This window comes from Mytilus trossulus, chromosome 4 (assembly GCF_036588685.1).
Source record: "Mytilus trossulus isolate FHL-02 chromosome 4, PNRI_Mtr1.1.1.hap1, whole genome shotgun sequence".
Lineage (NCBI taxonomy): Eukaryota > Metazoa > Mollusca > Bivalvia > Mytilida > Mytilidae > Mytilus > Mytilus trossulus.
In genome coordinates this window covers 53,825,228-53,842,529 of record NC_086376.1, presented here as the reverse complement: position 1 = coordinate 53,842,529, position 17,302 = coordinate 53,825,228, and the positions used below count along the sequence as shown (strand labels likewise).

At 32.8% G+C, this 17,302-nt stretch overlaps 1 protein-coding gene and 1 long non-coding RNA gene across 2 annotated transcripts in view; one reads left to right on the top strand and one right to left on the bottom strand.

Moving 5' to 3' along the window:
• LOC134715519 (chitin synthase chs-2-like) overlaps nucleotides 1-11,680 on the top strand; it is a 41,896-nt gene extending 30,216 nt beyond the window's left edge. The window contains exons 10-12 of the mRNA XM_063577745.1: nucleotides 5,288-5,423; nucleotides 5,686-5,886; nucleotides 9,199-11,680. Coding sequence (XP_063433815.1) covers nucleotides 5,288-5,423; nucleotides 5,686-5,886; nucleotides 9,199-10,931 — 2,070 coding nt within the window. The 3' untranslated portion in view covers nucleotides 10,932-11,680. The remainder of the gene's footprint in view (nucleotides 1-5,287; nucleotides 5,424-5,685; nucleotides 5,887-9,198) is intronic.
• On the bottom strand, nucleotides 3,978-5,244 carry LOC134715521 (uncharacterized). The gene is made up of 2 exons (XR_010106741.1): nucleotides 4,764-5,244; nucleotides 3,978-4,347 (listed from the first exon to the last, which is right to left on the bottom strand). It is a non-coding gene; the product is annotated as an uncharacterized LOC134715521 (long non-coding RNA).
• Nucleotides 11,681-17,302: the final 5,622 nt, after the last annotated feature.

The window sequence follows — 17,302 nt, the reverse complement described above, 5'->3', positions numbered from 1 at the left end:
TTAAAAACCCATTGAAGATTTTCTAGAGAATAGACTTCCAAAATTTCATAAATTTGGTGTAAAATGAGGGCGAGCATGGATAACACTCAGCAATGATGATCTAGTCTTAAAAAATTTTTCATCCTACTTTCCAGATATGCCAGACCTAATTCAGAAACTCGCTGCAAATGTTTGCACCTGTCCTAAGACAGGAATCTGATTTACAGTAGTTGTCGTTTGTTTATGTAATATATACGTGTTTCTCGTTTTGTTTATATAGATTAGACCGTTGGTTTTCCCGTTTGAATGGTTTTACACTAGTAATTTTGGGGCCCTTTATAGCTTGTGATTCGGTGAGCCAAGGCTCCGTGTTGAAGGCCGTACTTTAACCTATAATGGTTTACTTTTTAAATTGTTATTTGGATGGAGAGTTGTCTCATTGGCACACACACCACATCTTCCTATATCTATTGATGTCTTGGTACCTTAGACCATACTGTCTATTGATTACAGCTTATTTTTGGTGCAGCTTTATATAAAAAGTATGTATAGGCTGAACATTGGTCTCAAAATGGAAGCAAAACAAAACAGTACTATACATATGATATTAAATTTTATTGCAATCAAATTATTCCTGAGTAAAACAAAAAGTAAATATCACAGTACTGCCTGTACAAATCTTGTATTATAACTAAGTTACAGTGTTCAATGGACATACAAAAACCCACACCTGTATCAAAACAAAGATACGTAAAATGCCTTTCTGAGGCTAGCGTACCAAAATCCACATCTGTATCAAAAACAACGATACTGAAAGGCCTTTCTGAGGCTAGCATAATCAAATTTGTATCTAGATAACATGTATAAACTTAAAAACCTTTCTTTTGGCTGTTTGCAATGAACAAGGCAACGGCCTGCCTATCGGTACATCCCCTTAAACAGAATTCAATAAAAAATAAAGTCAAAACAAGTGAGAACACTAAATGATTGACAGAAATGGTACAAATACAGAAAATGCATACTTCATGTACTTGATGGTCATGAAGTAGGTAAAATCAATTTAGCAAAAATCAATAGGTTTCCAATTCTCCACAAGGAAAGTACATATTTCATGATGTTTAAAGGAATGGAGAAAAAATACAGTTTATAAAGCGTTTATAAGAATTAAATCAGAATTATTAAGAAAATGTAAAATGATCTTGACCTAAACCAGAAGACAGATAAGGCATAAAGGCCTACATAAATTAATGAGTGTATGTACCATCTAAATTAAAAATCAAAACATTTCAGCAATCAGTCGTATAAAAGAACAATTCATCGAAAACTTTTCTTTAATGTGTAAGAGTTTATACATATGGAGAAAAAATAAACACACAATATACAATGCTAAAAATTAATCATGCAATTAAATTCTCCTGACAGGTAAAAATTAAACTAGATGTTTCAATGACATGAATGGCCCCTTCTTTAAAAGTTGTAAACTATGCAATTTCACACAAACATGATGGTAGTCTCACATATCAATTTTTTTTGTCTATGGTTACATCATGTTATTGTTTGTAGTATTGTAGATTTGTTTGTCTGTCAGTTGTATATAAATAGACAATCTTAAAAAAGCAAGGAAATTTCATGTATTTAGAGATATACAACAAAATATTTATATTCAATTGATATAAACAGTACAGCGAGTGGTCCATTTATTTTTTAAGATTGGCAATTTCTACATATATGTATCAAAACAAGCACTTTCAACTGAAAAAAACCCATTGTAACACTTCTATCAAACAAAGTTGAAGCCTGTTGTGGAACTAATAGTTAAAGGTACGCTGGCAATATCTTTTTTAATTCAGATTTACTTTAGATAAAAACTTACACTAATACACAGTGTAGATGCAATTTTTTCAATGAAGGTTTCTGACTGACAAAAAAAATCCTTTCTATCTACTAACATGACCTTTACATTTGGAAATGTGAAAGGGGTAGAAATCGCAGAAATTTCAGACGTGTTGTCAAATCCAAAACCCCATATTTATCTTCTGTCCAAAGAAAAGGTAAGTAGATTTAAATTTACTTGTATTTGCCAAATACAAAACATTTGGTAAGGGAGAGACCAACTTAAATATTTATGAATTGTAACAAAAGGGCAGGCCCTGGTATCATTTTCAATATATCTTTTTTGTGACAATGTAAAGTATACAATAATAATTTTGATACGCCCGTCAAAAATTTTGATGGAAAGTATTATGGTATACAAATGTTTGCCCTGGCATCCGTCTGTCTGTCAGGCGTAAACATGTCACACCGTAACTTGAAAATTTCCAAATTTCATGAAACTTAATATAGTTGCTTTTTATGATGGTGAAACTATCTATATACTTTTTGGTGAAAATAAGATCACAACTTTTTGAGTTACAGGACATTGTAACTAAAACGGGAGTGTATTTTTATACAAATGCAAACATTTCAATTTTTTGGTCGTATATTGGTATCACGTTGGCGTCGTCGTCATCGTCCTAATACTTTTAGTTTTCGTACTCTAACTTTAGTAAAAGGGAATAGATATCTATGAAATTTTAACACAAGGTTTATGACCACAAAAGGAAGGTTGGGATTGATTTTGGGAGTTTTGGTCCCTGGACCCAACAGTTGAGGAATTAGGGGCCAAAAAGGGCATAAATAAGCATTTTCTTGGTTTTCGCACTATAACTTTAGTTTCAGTAAATAGAAATCTATGAAATTTTGACACAAGGTTTTATGACTACAAAAGACAGGTTGGAATTGATTTTGGGAGTTAAGGTCTGAACAGTTTAGGAATAAGAGGCCCAAAGGGTCCAACATTAAACTTTGCTTGATTTCATAAAATTGAATAATTGGGGTTCTTTGATATGCCGAATCTAACTGTGTATGTAGATACTTAATTTTTGGTCCCATTTTGAAATTGGTCTACATTAAGGTTCAAAGGGTCCAAAATTAAACTTAGTTTGATTTTAACAAAAGTTGAATCCTTGGGTTTCTTTGATATGCCTAATCCAAAACTGTACTTTAGATTTTTTATTATTGGCCCAGTTTTCAAGTTGGTCCAAATCAGGGTCTAAAATTAAACTTTGTTTGATTTCATCAAAAATTGAATAATTCGGGTTCTTTGATATGCCAAATCTAAATGTGTATGAAGATTCTTAATTTTTGGTCCCGTTCAAATTGGTCTACATTAAAGTCCAAAGGGTCCAAAATTAAACTAAGTTTGATTTTAACAAAAATTGACTTCATCAAAAACTACCTTGACCAAAAACTTGAACCTGAACTTCACACTATCATTTTCTATGTTCAGTGGACCATAAAATTGGGGTCAAAACTATAATTTGGCATTAAAATTAGAAAGATCATATCATGGGGAACATGTGTACTAAGTTTCAAGTTGATTGGACTTCAACTTCTTTAAAAACTACCTTGACCAAAAACTTTAACCTGAAGCGAACGGACGCACAGAAGGACAGACCAGAAAACATAATGCCCCTCTACTTTCGTAGGTGGGGCATAACAATGCATTTTTAAGTAACCTGTATGTTCTATTTTTATCCATCTCTGCCATGTGAGTTGGCAGGAAGGGTTATCAGACACTTGTTTTAAACTAGATACCCTCATGATCTGATGGTTGTGGCAAAGTTTTGTTAAATTTGGCACATTAGTTTTAGAGAAGATTTCTGTAAATTGCAAGTTAAGGATGATGACAGAGTCAATCGATGAGAAAAATTTATACAAACAAATGTCTGAGGGGCTCTAAATCATGTTAAAAACATCTCCATTTAGGTCACACTAGTGCAAATGGCCCTTTTTAGGATTATGAAAATGAAATCAGATAAGGAGTAATCATGAATTTAACCGAGATACATCAGCTGTCAAAAATAAATAAATAAAATGGAATGGCGAACCACCGACTCTATTTTTTAAAGTGAGGTAGCAGGAAACACATTTTTTTGGACATGCAACGATACAAAACATACAATATCAATTTTAATGAAAACGTGTATGACATCCTTTCATACAGTACAATCATTATTATTGTTACTCTTCACTGCTTACTAATGATGCCACCAAGTGAGCTTAAGACGATATCAATTCCTCATGAAAACATGTATGGCATCCTACCATACACAATCCTACAACAGTAAACTATCATCATTTTTACATGTCACTGCTTACTAGTGATCCCACATTTGTAATGTCAGTTCTGCATATTGGGCAGGGCTGTCCTGTAGTCTTGACTCTTGTGGCACAAGGAAAACAAAACTTATGAGCACAAGGAACTAAAAATGCATTTATGTCCATAGCATAGCATATGCAACATTTATTCCTTGAATTTAAGCATACCTGAAAGTGGAAAAAATAGTGTCAATATACAATTTTTTTTTTTTTTAAGTATCTTCTTTTGTTTTAATGTCATGTTATTCAACACACAGAAATTTGGATGAGTTTGTTTACATTTTCTGATTGTTGATTTTTTTGGTGTAATAGTTGGATGTGAAAACCAACCTGGGCATGTTTCACTGGAAACTTTTTTGTGCTTTATTGTGAATTATGTGTTTGCATTAAGAAGTTGGGTGCTCATTGATATTGGCTTTGGTGCCGTTTCTATAGGACATCAAATTAGTACACATGTAAAGCAAAATATTGTCCTATGAAACAATAACGTTTTTTCTCCCTATGATCTTTTTCATTTTGTGTTCAGTATTGCTTCATATTAAAATATAACGCTAAGTCTCCAAAGAAAACAAATATAAACTTACTTATGACTCGTTTCCACTGCTCCCGCTGATGTTGTTGCTGTCGATCTCCATCTTTAATGTGTCAGCACAGGAAGTAAAATACGGACCGTGGGAATCTGACCGTGAGAACGAATAAAGTTAACATCAAATAAGCAAGTTGACTTAATTAATAAACAAGTCGACTTCTTTTTTTATGTCATTTACATTTATATTAACAAGTCGACATCGTAATCAAAAACTTTTTCTTTATCATTCCGACAAGTTGACTTCAATATGATGATTTAATATCAAATAAACAAGTTGTCGACTTAATCAATTAACAAGTTGAATTCAACGTGTCGACTTCTTATTACTATGCCATTATATTTATATCAGCAAGTCGACATTGTAAAACAATTTTTCTACATCATTCCGACAACTTGACTTCAACTTGATGATAAGATTCCAGCTTATAACACACAACTTAACTAATAATTCCGACTTATTAGCAACAAAATAACTTTACAAGGGGTGTACCATATGCGCTTCCATACTTAACAATGCAGGCGGAGAACACCTATGTTATGGCTTTAGATGGTGATGTTGACTTTTCTCCAGAAGCATTACAGCTACTCATAGACAGAATGAAGAAAAATACGAAAGTTGGTGCGACATGTGGTCGTATTAAACCTGGAGGGTCTGGTAAGTCACTTGTGAAATTAAAAACACCAGAAAATGATAATGCAAATCGTTTCAACTTTCAAAATTTATTAATTTTTTTTTTTCAAAGGTACTGTAATTTAGAGCGAAAAAAATCAATTGCAATCTTGTTGACAAAATAATAGTCGAAACGAGACTGTAAATTTGATTTCAAATTTTTGAAATTTTATAATGACAAATAGATTTTCAATTTTTTAAATAATAATTTACGCTGAAAATATATTACTTTTTAATATTGTTTTAGGGCCAGTTGTGTGGTATCAGAAATTTGAATATGCAATAGGACATTGGTTACAGAAATCAGCAGAGCATGTTTTCGGTTGTGTGCTTTGTAGTCCTGGATGTTTTAGTCTGTTTCGGGCAAAAGCTTTAATGGATGACAACATCATGAGAACATATGCTAAATTACCAACAGAACCCAAACATTATTTGCAATACGATCAAGGTAAGAGTACAGCCATTTGATTTTTATGGTAGAACATGAATTTTTTTTCTTCAAAATTTCATAATGACTTCTAAAGAAAACATATTAAATTTATTCGTTCAGTGTATGTTCAGTGGTGTTAACATGCCGTTTGAATGAGTTAAGCCATTTCAGTTAAACTTTTATAGTCTGTTTATCAATGTTGTGATGTTACACTATAGTTACAGGTAAAGGGTGAAGGTTGGTACCTATTAGCTTGTTTAAACCTGCTGCATTTGTTTCCCACCTGACCTAAGTCAGGAGCCTGATGTTTAGTAGTTGTCGTTGGTTGATGTTGTTTATTAGTGTGTCTTGCTTCTCATTTTTCCTAAAATAGACCGTTGATTTTCCAGTTTGAATGGTTATACACTAATCATGTTGGGGCCCTTGCTTGTTGTTAGTTTTGAGCCAAGGCTCCGTGTTGAAGATCGTACTTTGACCTTTAATGGTTTTTCTGTTACAAATTGTGACTTTGATGGAGTGTTGTCTCATTGGCACACATGCCACATTTTGTTATATCTATATACTGGAATTGCTTCATGGCTTTGATAGACATATGCATTAAAAGCATTCCACTATTTTTGTTGATAAATGAATGGGGTTTTAATAGATACAAATGAAAAAAATAAAATACTAACTTGCTATAAACTACTGTATTTGATGTATACTTAATTATAGACATACATCTATTAAACTTTAAGAAAGCATTTTTCTGTACCCCTGTTATCTTAAACAGTGATATCTTATCCCATGCCTAGATAACTTCAAGCCTACTTCTGAATATCTTGAACAGTAATTTTCTTTTCTAGGCATGGATTACCTTAGCCGTTTTTGGAAAAACATTTTGGAATGTTTGGTCTTCAATGCTCTTCAACTTTATACTTATTTGGCTTTTCAATCATTTTGGTCTGAGCGTCTTAAGCAGACGAAAAGCGTGTCTGGCGTATTACATTATAATCGTGATACCTTTGATAACTATTTACACTACTGGGTCGATGCAACTGATAGTGGACGTTTCGTCCCCGAGGATATCACCAGCTCAGTTGTCAGCACTTCGGTGTTGACATGAATATCAATTATATAGTCATTTTTATAAATTTAATGATTGCAAAATTATGAACTATTCGAAATACTAAGGGTGTTCTTATCTGAGGCATAGATTGCTGAAGCCGTATTTGGCACAACGTTTTGGAATTCTAGGTCTTCGATGCTCTTCAACTTTATACTTGTTTGGCTTCGATCTGAGCGTCACTGATGATTCTAATGCAGACGAAATGCGCGTCTGGCGTATTACATTATGAGCCTGGTACCTTTGATAACTGTATAAATTAATATATCAGTTTACCATGATTTCATATTCCTTACATTTTTCATTTTTTTATCTTCGTGAACTGATGTTAACCATACTTTCTTCAACATACACATTCGTTTAAGTATTTTAAATAAAATTATAATGATGAGATAAAACCAAATCCACAAAATATAATATTTTATCCACGCATTTGGTGATAAAGGACTTTCTGTTTTGAATTTTCCTAGGATTTTTTGTTTTATTTTGTTATTCTCTCTCTTTCCCATATCAGTTTGTCCGCTTTAATATCAGGAACCTACATGTACATTTACATAATATTCTTGAACTATTTCTGAAGTCTTTAGACGAAATCAGCGAGATGTATATCAATTTTATACACCTTATTCACAATTTTCAATTGACATTGAGCTAGCTTTCAGTAACTGCAGTTAATTTGTGCATTTTGTCGTTTAGTGTCTTTTTCTTTTGTGTGCTTTGTTTCAATTTGATGAATCAAAGCTATTTCAACTGAGAGTGTCATTTATTTCTATCCTGAGCTGTCACACAATGTTCGGATGTTAGAGTGCTTACAAACATATTTCAGCTGTTAAAGGTCGTACGCTAACCCATATTTGAAAACATTTAAGGACTTTGGTTTTTGATGGATAATTTTCACATCAACAATCATATGATTTTTCCTTCTTTCTATATCAAACCTTTAAAGGGTCAAATCGAAAATTGCGTTTCTAGATATAGAGTTGATAACACTGTCTGCTGTATACACCAGATTATTATTTTTTATCTGGTTTAATTTTTTGGTATCATTACTCTTTAAATGTTTCTTTATAAGTATGTAAATCATAAAGATGTATAATGTCTAGTGAACATGGTTTTTGTCGAGCCTGAAACTTTACTTGCAGACAGCTCGATATAGGAATAGTGTTCCGGCGGCGGCGGCGACATTAGCTTACTTCTTAAAAGCTTTATATTTTAGAAGGTGGAAGACCTAAATGCTTTATACTTTGTATATAGATGCCTCATGTTACGAAGTTTCCGTCAGTTACATGTCCAATGTCCTTGACCTGATTTTCATGGTTCAGTGACTACTTGAAAAAAAACCTTAATATTTTTTGTAATGTTAAATTCTCTCTTATTATAAGTAATTGGATAACTATATTTGGTATGTGCCTACCTTGCAAGGTAATCATGCATGTCAGACAGTTTTCACTTGATCTCGACCTCATTTCATGGATCAGTGAACAAGGTTAAGTTTTGGTGATCAAGTCCATAACTCAGATACTATAAGCAATAGGTCTTTTATATTCGGTGTATGGAAGGACTGTAAGGTGTAGGTGTCATCTGACCTTGACCTCATTTTCATGGTTCAGTAGTTAAAGTTAAGACTTTGTGTTTTAGTCTGTTTTTCTTCTACTGTATGCAATAGGTCAACTATATTTGTTGTATGGAACTATTGTAAGGTGAACATGTCTAGGTAGCAGGTGTCATCTGACTATGACCTCATTTTCATGGATCAGTGGTCATGGATTAGTTTTTTAGTTTTGGTCTCTTTTTCTTTTTTCTATATGCAATAGGTCAACAATATTTGATGTTTGGGAATATTTTCTGATCTATATGTCAGTCGTGGTGTTTTATTTGACCTTGACCTCATTTTCACGGTTCATTGTTCAGTGTTAAGTTTTTGTGTTTTGGTCTGTTTTTGTTAATTTATAAGCAAAATGTCAGTTATATTTATTGAATGGAAGAAATGTTAGCTGTATGTGTCTACCTGACATTGTTCATCTGAACTTGGCCTCATTTTCATGGTTCATTGGTCAATGTTTAGTTTTCTTGGTTAATGTTTAGTTTATGTTACAATTGTAGTAAAGCTTCTTATATAGGACTATCAGCATTATATATCAATGGCCAGTAAAGAAGGCGAGATACATCATCGTGTGTATTCTTGTTACTACTTAGTATGCTTAATCCTTATTCCCACTTTTCAGGTGAAGATAGATGGCTGTGCACGCTCATGTTACAACAAGGTTATCGTATTGAATACTGTGCAGCTGCAGAGGCATTGACGTTTGCACCAGAGGAGTTCCGAGAGTTCTTCAACCAAAGAAGAAGATGGATGCCATCTACTATGGCAAATATATTAGATTTACTAATGAGCTATACTCAAACAACCAGAAACAATCCGAACATATCATACCTTTATATCTTTTACCAGATTGTTTTGTTCCTGTCTTCCGTTTTGGGTCCGTCTACTGTATTACTTGCAATGCAATCGGCTGTCAGAACTGTTTTCAGCACCTCGGCCGTAGTTGCATACATCGTTACATATGCACCAACAATTCTATTTATTTTTATTTGTTTAAAGTTCAAATCACAGACACAGCTTACAATAGCTATGATATTGAGTGCAATATATGCAATGTTAATGATGGCGGTTATAGTCGGAACCATTGTAAACATTTCAGAAGAAGGGTTTTTCACGCCGTCTGCTGTGTTTATGTATGTCTTAGTAGGTGTTTTTCTCATAGCCGGACTTTTCCATCCCCATGAACTTACTGATTTGTTTTGGGGAGTTCTTTATTTCATATGCATTCCTGCTGGTTATCTATTCTTGATTATCTACGCGATTTGCAATTTAAACAATGTTTCTTGGGGAACAAGGGAAACTCAGACGGCTGTTTTAGAAAACCAAGTAAAAAAAACTCAAAAGAAGACGACTGAGGATGAACTGGGTGTTGTTTCCGGCGAGGTCATTGAGGATATTCTTAAGCAAGTTAAAACTAGCAAAATCAAAGATGCTTCATGTCGAGATTTAGTACCGTCAATTTTTCAGTGGATTAACAACTTGATAATCCTGCGTTCTTTAGAAAGCGTGGTAAGTATTTTCAAAAATGTTGATGGAGAAGAATATGATAACGCACCATTGACGCAGAAATCAATGAGGCGGAAAAAGAGGAAAGAGTCGACAGAAGAGGATATTGCAGTTGACGATGATTCTTGGGCAGACCAACATGGTACAATCAAACGCCTTAAACAGGATGAAATAAACTTTTGGAATGAACTGATTGTAAACTACCTTAAACCGTTGAATCAAGATAAAAAGAAAGAAAAGGCAGTTGCTGAAAGTCTGAAAGACTTCAGAAATAAAGTAGCTTTCGCATTCTTCTTCGTAAATGGTCTATGGCTTGTTATTATGACGGCAATGAATGAAGTTAAAGCCGTTTTGAATATTAATATACCAACAGTTGATGGAAGTACAATTACTATAGAACCACTTGGACTTCTATTTTTAGTCATATTCGCAATTTTGTTATTTATGCAATTTTTTGGTATGATCCGTCACCGATATGGAACATTCTTGCAACTTCTTGCTGCAACACATTTACGAAGTAAAGATTCTGATCCAGAATCCGTCATTCAGAAAATTAAAGAAATATCTGTTTCTTCGGAACCGGACTTCGTTGTTCATAGTAATAGAAAACCCGGCAGTAAATCATACGAGACAAATATCTCACCGGAAGAAATAGACGATATCTATGAAAATTTTACTCACCACACGGAGGCGAAAAATATGGGAAAGTCTATCAAAAGACCAGGCCCAAAATCAAGGAACAATCCTTTAGATTTGAAAAAGACGTTCCGACAAAACGTTCGTCGCATGACGCGTAACACCAAAGACCACAAAATGAGAATTTCCTCAGATAGCGAAGAAAGGTTATAAATCCTGATAAACGTGATGTTAATAGAAGCTGCTGATATGTAATTTTTTTCTCAACTTACACTGACTGACCAGTTGAAATGTAGAAAAGTTAATGCTTGAACAAAAGATTTCATTGTGTGCTAAACCATTTACTGGTACATCCAGTACCAATATGATAATAACAGACGGTGCATATATATCATTCATTAAATATATTTAATAAAATTATACATTCGCGAACTTCGAACAGGCTTTTCAGTCTAGTGTATGTTTAGGTTTTTTAAATGATCCACTTACGATAGTAAAATAGCATAATGTCATCGATTGGTTAATGCATCACTCTGTTTATCCTTCCCGTATCAGTTTCACTGGTTGGCTATAAATGGTTCACCATGAAGTTGTGCTAACTTTTAAAAGAATATGTCCAATTAAGGTTATGACATAGATATCTACGGTATACGTACAAAAGAAATGAGATAGCGCGTGGATGTGCCCTGTGCGAAATTATACTTCTTAATATAAATTTTATTTAGCGAGATTGTAACATTTATTTATCATATCTCGCTTGTTACAAATTTCACTAAGAGTCCAAGCTTCTCTTGATTTACCCTATTACAGGCCACTCATTATCCATTAACTTATGAAAATGCACCTTTTTACTTTCAATGATATGTATAAATACCATTATAAATGCTGTAATCTAGATATGCTTTATATATGTTATAACTTTCAGTTGTATCCAATAAAATTATACTAACATTTCTCACTAACAGGTAAATCTGTATTTTTAGCATTAGCATAAAACATAGCAAGTGCAAATTTCATCAAAGATATATTTAATTTCACGAGGACTGTTGAAACTTAATTAACCAATTTCCAAAAAAACAACAACTTGTAAGAAATGTCTGTCGATATGTTATATAAAGCAATTATTTTACTACTATTAAATGTCAATGTCTCAAAGCGTTTTAATTTGCTATGATTATCAGATATGACATTTCCATTGTATTTAATTAAACGCACTTGGTATAAAAGTATCAATACACAAGCTGAAATGTAACATTATAGCAAATAAAAACGTAAATGGGCGGACTCATATTATCAGTGCACATGAAAAAATAAATTGACGAAAACGTAGATTATTAGGGGCTGTAGTCAATAATACAATTACTGGTATATGTCTTTTTCAGAACAAAATATTCAGTGAGAAAACATTTAAGTTGTCTACCCTTTAAGATAGATCGAGTCTTGTTTAAACTATTTCTACGAGTGATTGTCGTTGGTTAACATTTAAACAATGGTAAAACCAAATTGATTCCACAATGATTATACACGATAGAGACTATTGACTGAAAAAAGGCGATAAGGCTGCATCGTTACGATTGTTGAATTGATCAAATGTAGACATTTCTTTGTTCATTTTGGCCTTTTACTTTGGTTTAGTAGGAACAGTCTCCGGATTATCTTAATTATCGATGAACATCGTATCTTTATGGTAAAATCGATTTCGGCTCCTGACTTGTGACTGGCACAAAAATCTGCGTGGTTAAACATGTTGTGTGAGATCTTAACCCTCCCCTATTCCTCTATACAATGTGAAATATACAATTTTGGATTTTCCTTTTTGAATTTTCCTCGGAGTTTATTTTTGTGTTTTTACTTTATACAAACACTCATCAATACGCACAGTAACACACAGTTTTGAGGAATTTAAAATGTCCAATGTTAGATTATGTACTTATAACAGAAGAAATTAAGCAAAATGACCATGATCAACATAAATTACCAAAGCCTAGGTTAAATGGTATGCATAAGACATCTCATTTCTGCTAGTTCTATTTGTTTTCATTCACTGCATTGTCTTATAACTTGCATTTCGTTTATTTTATACACCCTGTGTAATGCAGGAAAAGGGGGAAGAATCGCTGCACTGTCGGGTTGTCTCCCCTTTCCCTCCAAAACGTTAGTAACTTTTGAATGTCGGTGGACTGGCATCATTTACTGGGGACTATTCTCGGATAAGGAATCTAAATTAGGCTCGGACAATATCTTCGCTCTGTAATCTGGGGAATACTAGCTCGCTCATATTCAGGTCTATGTAATACCTTCTGCTGTCGTGTCCCTCATCTCGGACACTTTCTCCTTTCGAGGCCTGGCGCTGGTGAATAAAATACAATGATGTTTCAATTATTTATTCCAAACAGCTATCTACATTTAATTGTGATATGTGATCTTGATCTGTGATCTAAATAGTAAACTTTGTTTTAACTTATTTCTGTTAATGAAAATCTTTTATAAATTTAAGTTAAGTTTTAAATACGAAACTAAGTTATTAAATCAGAAGCTAAATTCTTACTTTTAAAATACAATTTGAAATACTTTATACTTTAATAATTTACATACCTGGTGAATAAAATACAATGATGTTTCAATTATTTATTCCAAACAGCTATCTACATTTAAGTGTGATATGTGATGTTGGGAAGTTGCGGTCTTCCCTTTTTAACCCCAACATCACGTGCTGATTGGAATTATTTTATTCACCTATGAAATTTAAGCGTCAATTTTGAATTTTATAAAGTTACTTTTTATTGGTCAACTATTCTCTTTTTATGTTATAGATTTATATGATTAATATATATTTTATTTAGTTACATAAAAGCAATTAAAGGATTATCAAAATCTTAACTTACTTTACAGAATTATTAAGTGGACAATAGAAACACTTTAAGGGTTATTTTCCTACGGCAAATTACAAACATTTTTATTCTTTTAAAAGATGACAGTTTATTTAATTTATTTCTCAACGTCAGATTAATAGCTTTGATCAAAAGAACTCTAGAAATGAGATTAACTATATTATTAAAAAAAAACCGAAACTATTTATAACTTAATCTTACGTCACATACTTTGCCTTGGAGCTTTAGCAATACGATTTAATTCAATTTTATTTATTTATTAGTTTATTTGTCTAAGTTTACTTTATTTTATTTTCCTTTTCCAACATACAATTTTCCATCATTATACCTGTCCAAAAAGTAAATTAACAAAAACAAACACCGAACTCCGTGAAAAATTCCAAACGGAAAGTCCCTAGGCAAAAGGCAAAATCCAAAGCTCAAACATATCACACGAAAATATCACAACTGTCATATTCCTGACTTGGTAAAGTCATTTTTTTATGTAGAAAATGGTGAATCAAACCTAGTTCAATAGCTAGCTTAACATCTCATTTGTATCACAATCGCATAAAAATCTATTGTAGTGACAACGATGTGTGATCAAGACAAACAGACATAACAGGTAAAATGTCAAAAGTAGGGATGCAACAGTCAACATTGTGCTATAATTTTAATCACTATAAACACAAACATATATGTCAACAAAAAAAATCAAAAGACATATAAACAAAGCACATAAGCAAAAACGGAGGACAAGAATACAAAAAATTACAACAACACAATAACACAATGATTGGATATACCGAGCCACGTCAAATGACAAAACGATCTTTGACATAACCCTGGTTCATCAACTTTCTGCTCAGACACTAATGATGTTTTATATAGTCTTAATAGCAGCTTCAAGCTCTGGAATATCGATTGAGTTTTGAAATGGACAGGTGAATTTGGTATATTGCTACTAAGTGTTTTAGTTGTAGTTTTAACAAGGACAGTACAGCCATTATAAAAATCGCCCTGCTTCCACATTTGCTGGTGATTACCCTACTGTGCCTTAACTACCCCGGCAAAAATGTTTGGACTCAATAGTATATAATATCCGGTACGATAACGGGCAATTAATACAGAGAAAAGATACAATTTCTCTCTATTCATTTTTTGTTTTGATTTGAAGAATATACATACAAATATTACTGTTTTCGCGATTATTAGATGTAATGTTTTCTCCATCCGTTCTGGAATAATTTGAGAACTGAGTAAAAAATTATATGAAAATTGTTAATTTAGAAACCGCTGCCTCAAATAAGTTTAATTTCTCTTTTATTAGTTCGTGTTCGCTTCATTATTATAACCGAAATAATGCGATAATGCTCTATGCTCATTTTATTGGGTATGCATCTATTTGTCAATATCTAACTTGCTAACGATTAGTCTCAATTTATTAACAAACATAATGCCTTCCTATGTTAAAGTGATCATAAAGGATAGAGGATGGCATGAAATAATGATTTTGTTTTATAAATAAAAGACAGTTTGCAACATTATAACGTTCAAATATCTTAACCTAATTAAGAACCACCTAAGTGGTCATTTAGTCTGTAAAAATAGACAATGATTGAGACAACTTTCCATAAAAGACAAAACCACGTAAAAATTAGCAAATATAGGTCATCGTATTGCAACGGTTACACGCCATTATTCCGACAGCCCATTAGTCCGACAGCCCATTGGTCCGAAAACCCATTAGTCCGACAACTTGACAGTATTGGTGATACGTTTGTAACGTCAGAAAACGTTCATCGACGGAACGTTGAGAAAACGTTATTGAAGCCTGTGTTAACGTTTGCATCTAAATCTTAGCATCCCGCTTTTTGTTCTCTTCTTCTTTTTTCCTTTCTTTCTTTATTTAATCTTATTCTTTCAGTGGTGGTTAAATTTGTTTTGGCCTACAAGAACGTAGTTTATGCATAAAAAATTAAAATGACAAAATAAACACCGTAAAATAAACGTTACGTTGAAAATCACGGAAAAACGTTACAAGATTGCACGGTAACAAATCAGACTAGACATTTTGATTTTATTATTATTTCTTTGTCTTTCATTATTTATTCAAAATTCCTTTTATATGAGAAAGACTTTTAAAAACACATTACAAAAACAATACATAAACTCAAGAATAAGATACACAATTGATTTATATTTACGTTCGAATGTACAACATCTTTACAAAAACGTACATAATTTGTGCATTTAGCACACGGTAACAAAATGGACTAGACAAGCATAAAGTTAAAATTCGATTAGAAAATTCCACTTCCAAACCATATTTTTGTACTATTTGTAAACGGTATTAAAAGCACATTGAGAATATATGTTTTTTTTTCGTTTACATATTATTGCATTCCATAAAATTTCTTACCGTAGAATCCATTGTAATTTTTTCCCCTATTTCATATGACTTGTTACATCATCTTTTGAACATTTCAATGCATCTTCTAACTCGAATATTTGAAAAAATGCCCAAAACGTCGGATGCGACGTCGTAGCGAATTGTGCTAAAATTTCGCATATGAAATAGTCCGACAACCCATTGCTCCGAATCTAGATTCAAGCCAGTAAACAAATAAAAAAAGTTAACGAGTAGAACGGCGAGTTACTGCTCACCAATGATACCCCCTTCGAGTTGTTGAGTGGTGAATCTGAAAACGCATCACATGTTATAGCTGACTTATATACCCGAGACCAAAATTCAGAAATCCCTATATTGTTGTTCCTGAGTAAAATGTGACGATCATTTTCAGTTTGGCTTTCATTTTAAAAATTAAATTGTAAAAGTGTTTGGTAAACAGAAAGTTATTGAATGATGAATCTTAAAAAAGCATCACGAGCTATAACTAGCTTATATAAACCCTGAAATTTTTCAATAATCCTTGCAAAGATGTCCCATCGAAAAATGCGACGAAAATATTCATTGAACGGACGTCCTGACGAATGGATGGAATGACTGATAGACAGACAGAGGTAAAACAGTATACCCCCATGTTTTAAGGCGGGGTTATAAAAAACAATGAAAAGCATTTCCAAAAGCAATAAAAGTACTTCACAACCTATCTATATATAATCAAGGACAGTCAGTCACTCCATCTTTTTAAGACGATTGAAACTTTATTTTGTGTTGTTCGGTTACTATCTTACTATCATCAGCCCAGTAGCCAGTACCGGAATGAAAATACGTTTTTTTGTGTTATTAAATTTGCTGTTATTAAATGTTAAAAATTATTATAAATTAAGGAATGTATCTCCCTCATGCAAAGCTCTGATTACTTTCACGGATTTGGCTATACTTTTTGGAACTTTTGGATTAAAGCTCTTCATCTTTTATATAAGCTTTGGATTTTACATATTTTGGCCACGAGCATCACCGAAGAGACATGTATTGTCGAAATGCGCATCTGGTGCAGAAAAAATGGTACTGTTAATGTTATGACTACCACTGGGTCGATGCCTCTGCTGGTGGACTGTTAGTCCCCGAGTGTATCACCATCCCAGTATCCAGTACTCCGGTACTGGCATGGAAATACTTTTTTTTTGTGTTTTTAAATTTGCTGTTCCAAAATATTAAAAATTATTATAAATTAAGGAATGTAACTCCCTCATGCAAAGCTCTGATTACTTTCACGGATTTGGCTATACTTTTTGGAACTTTTGGAT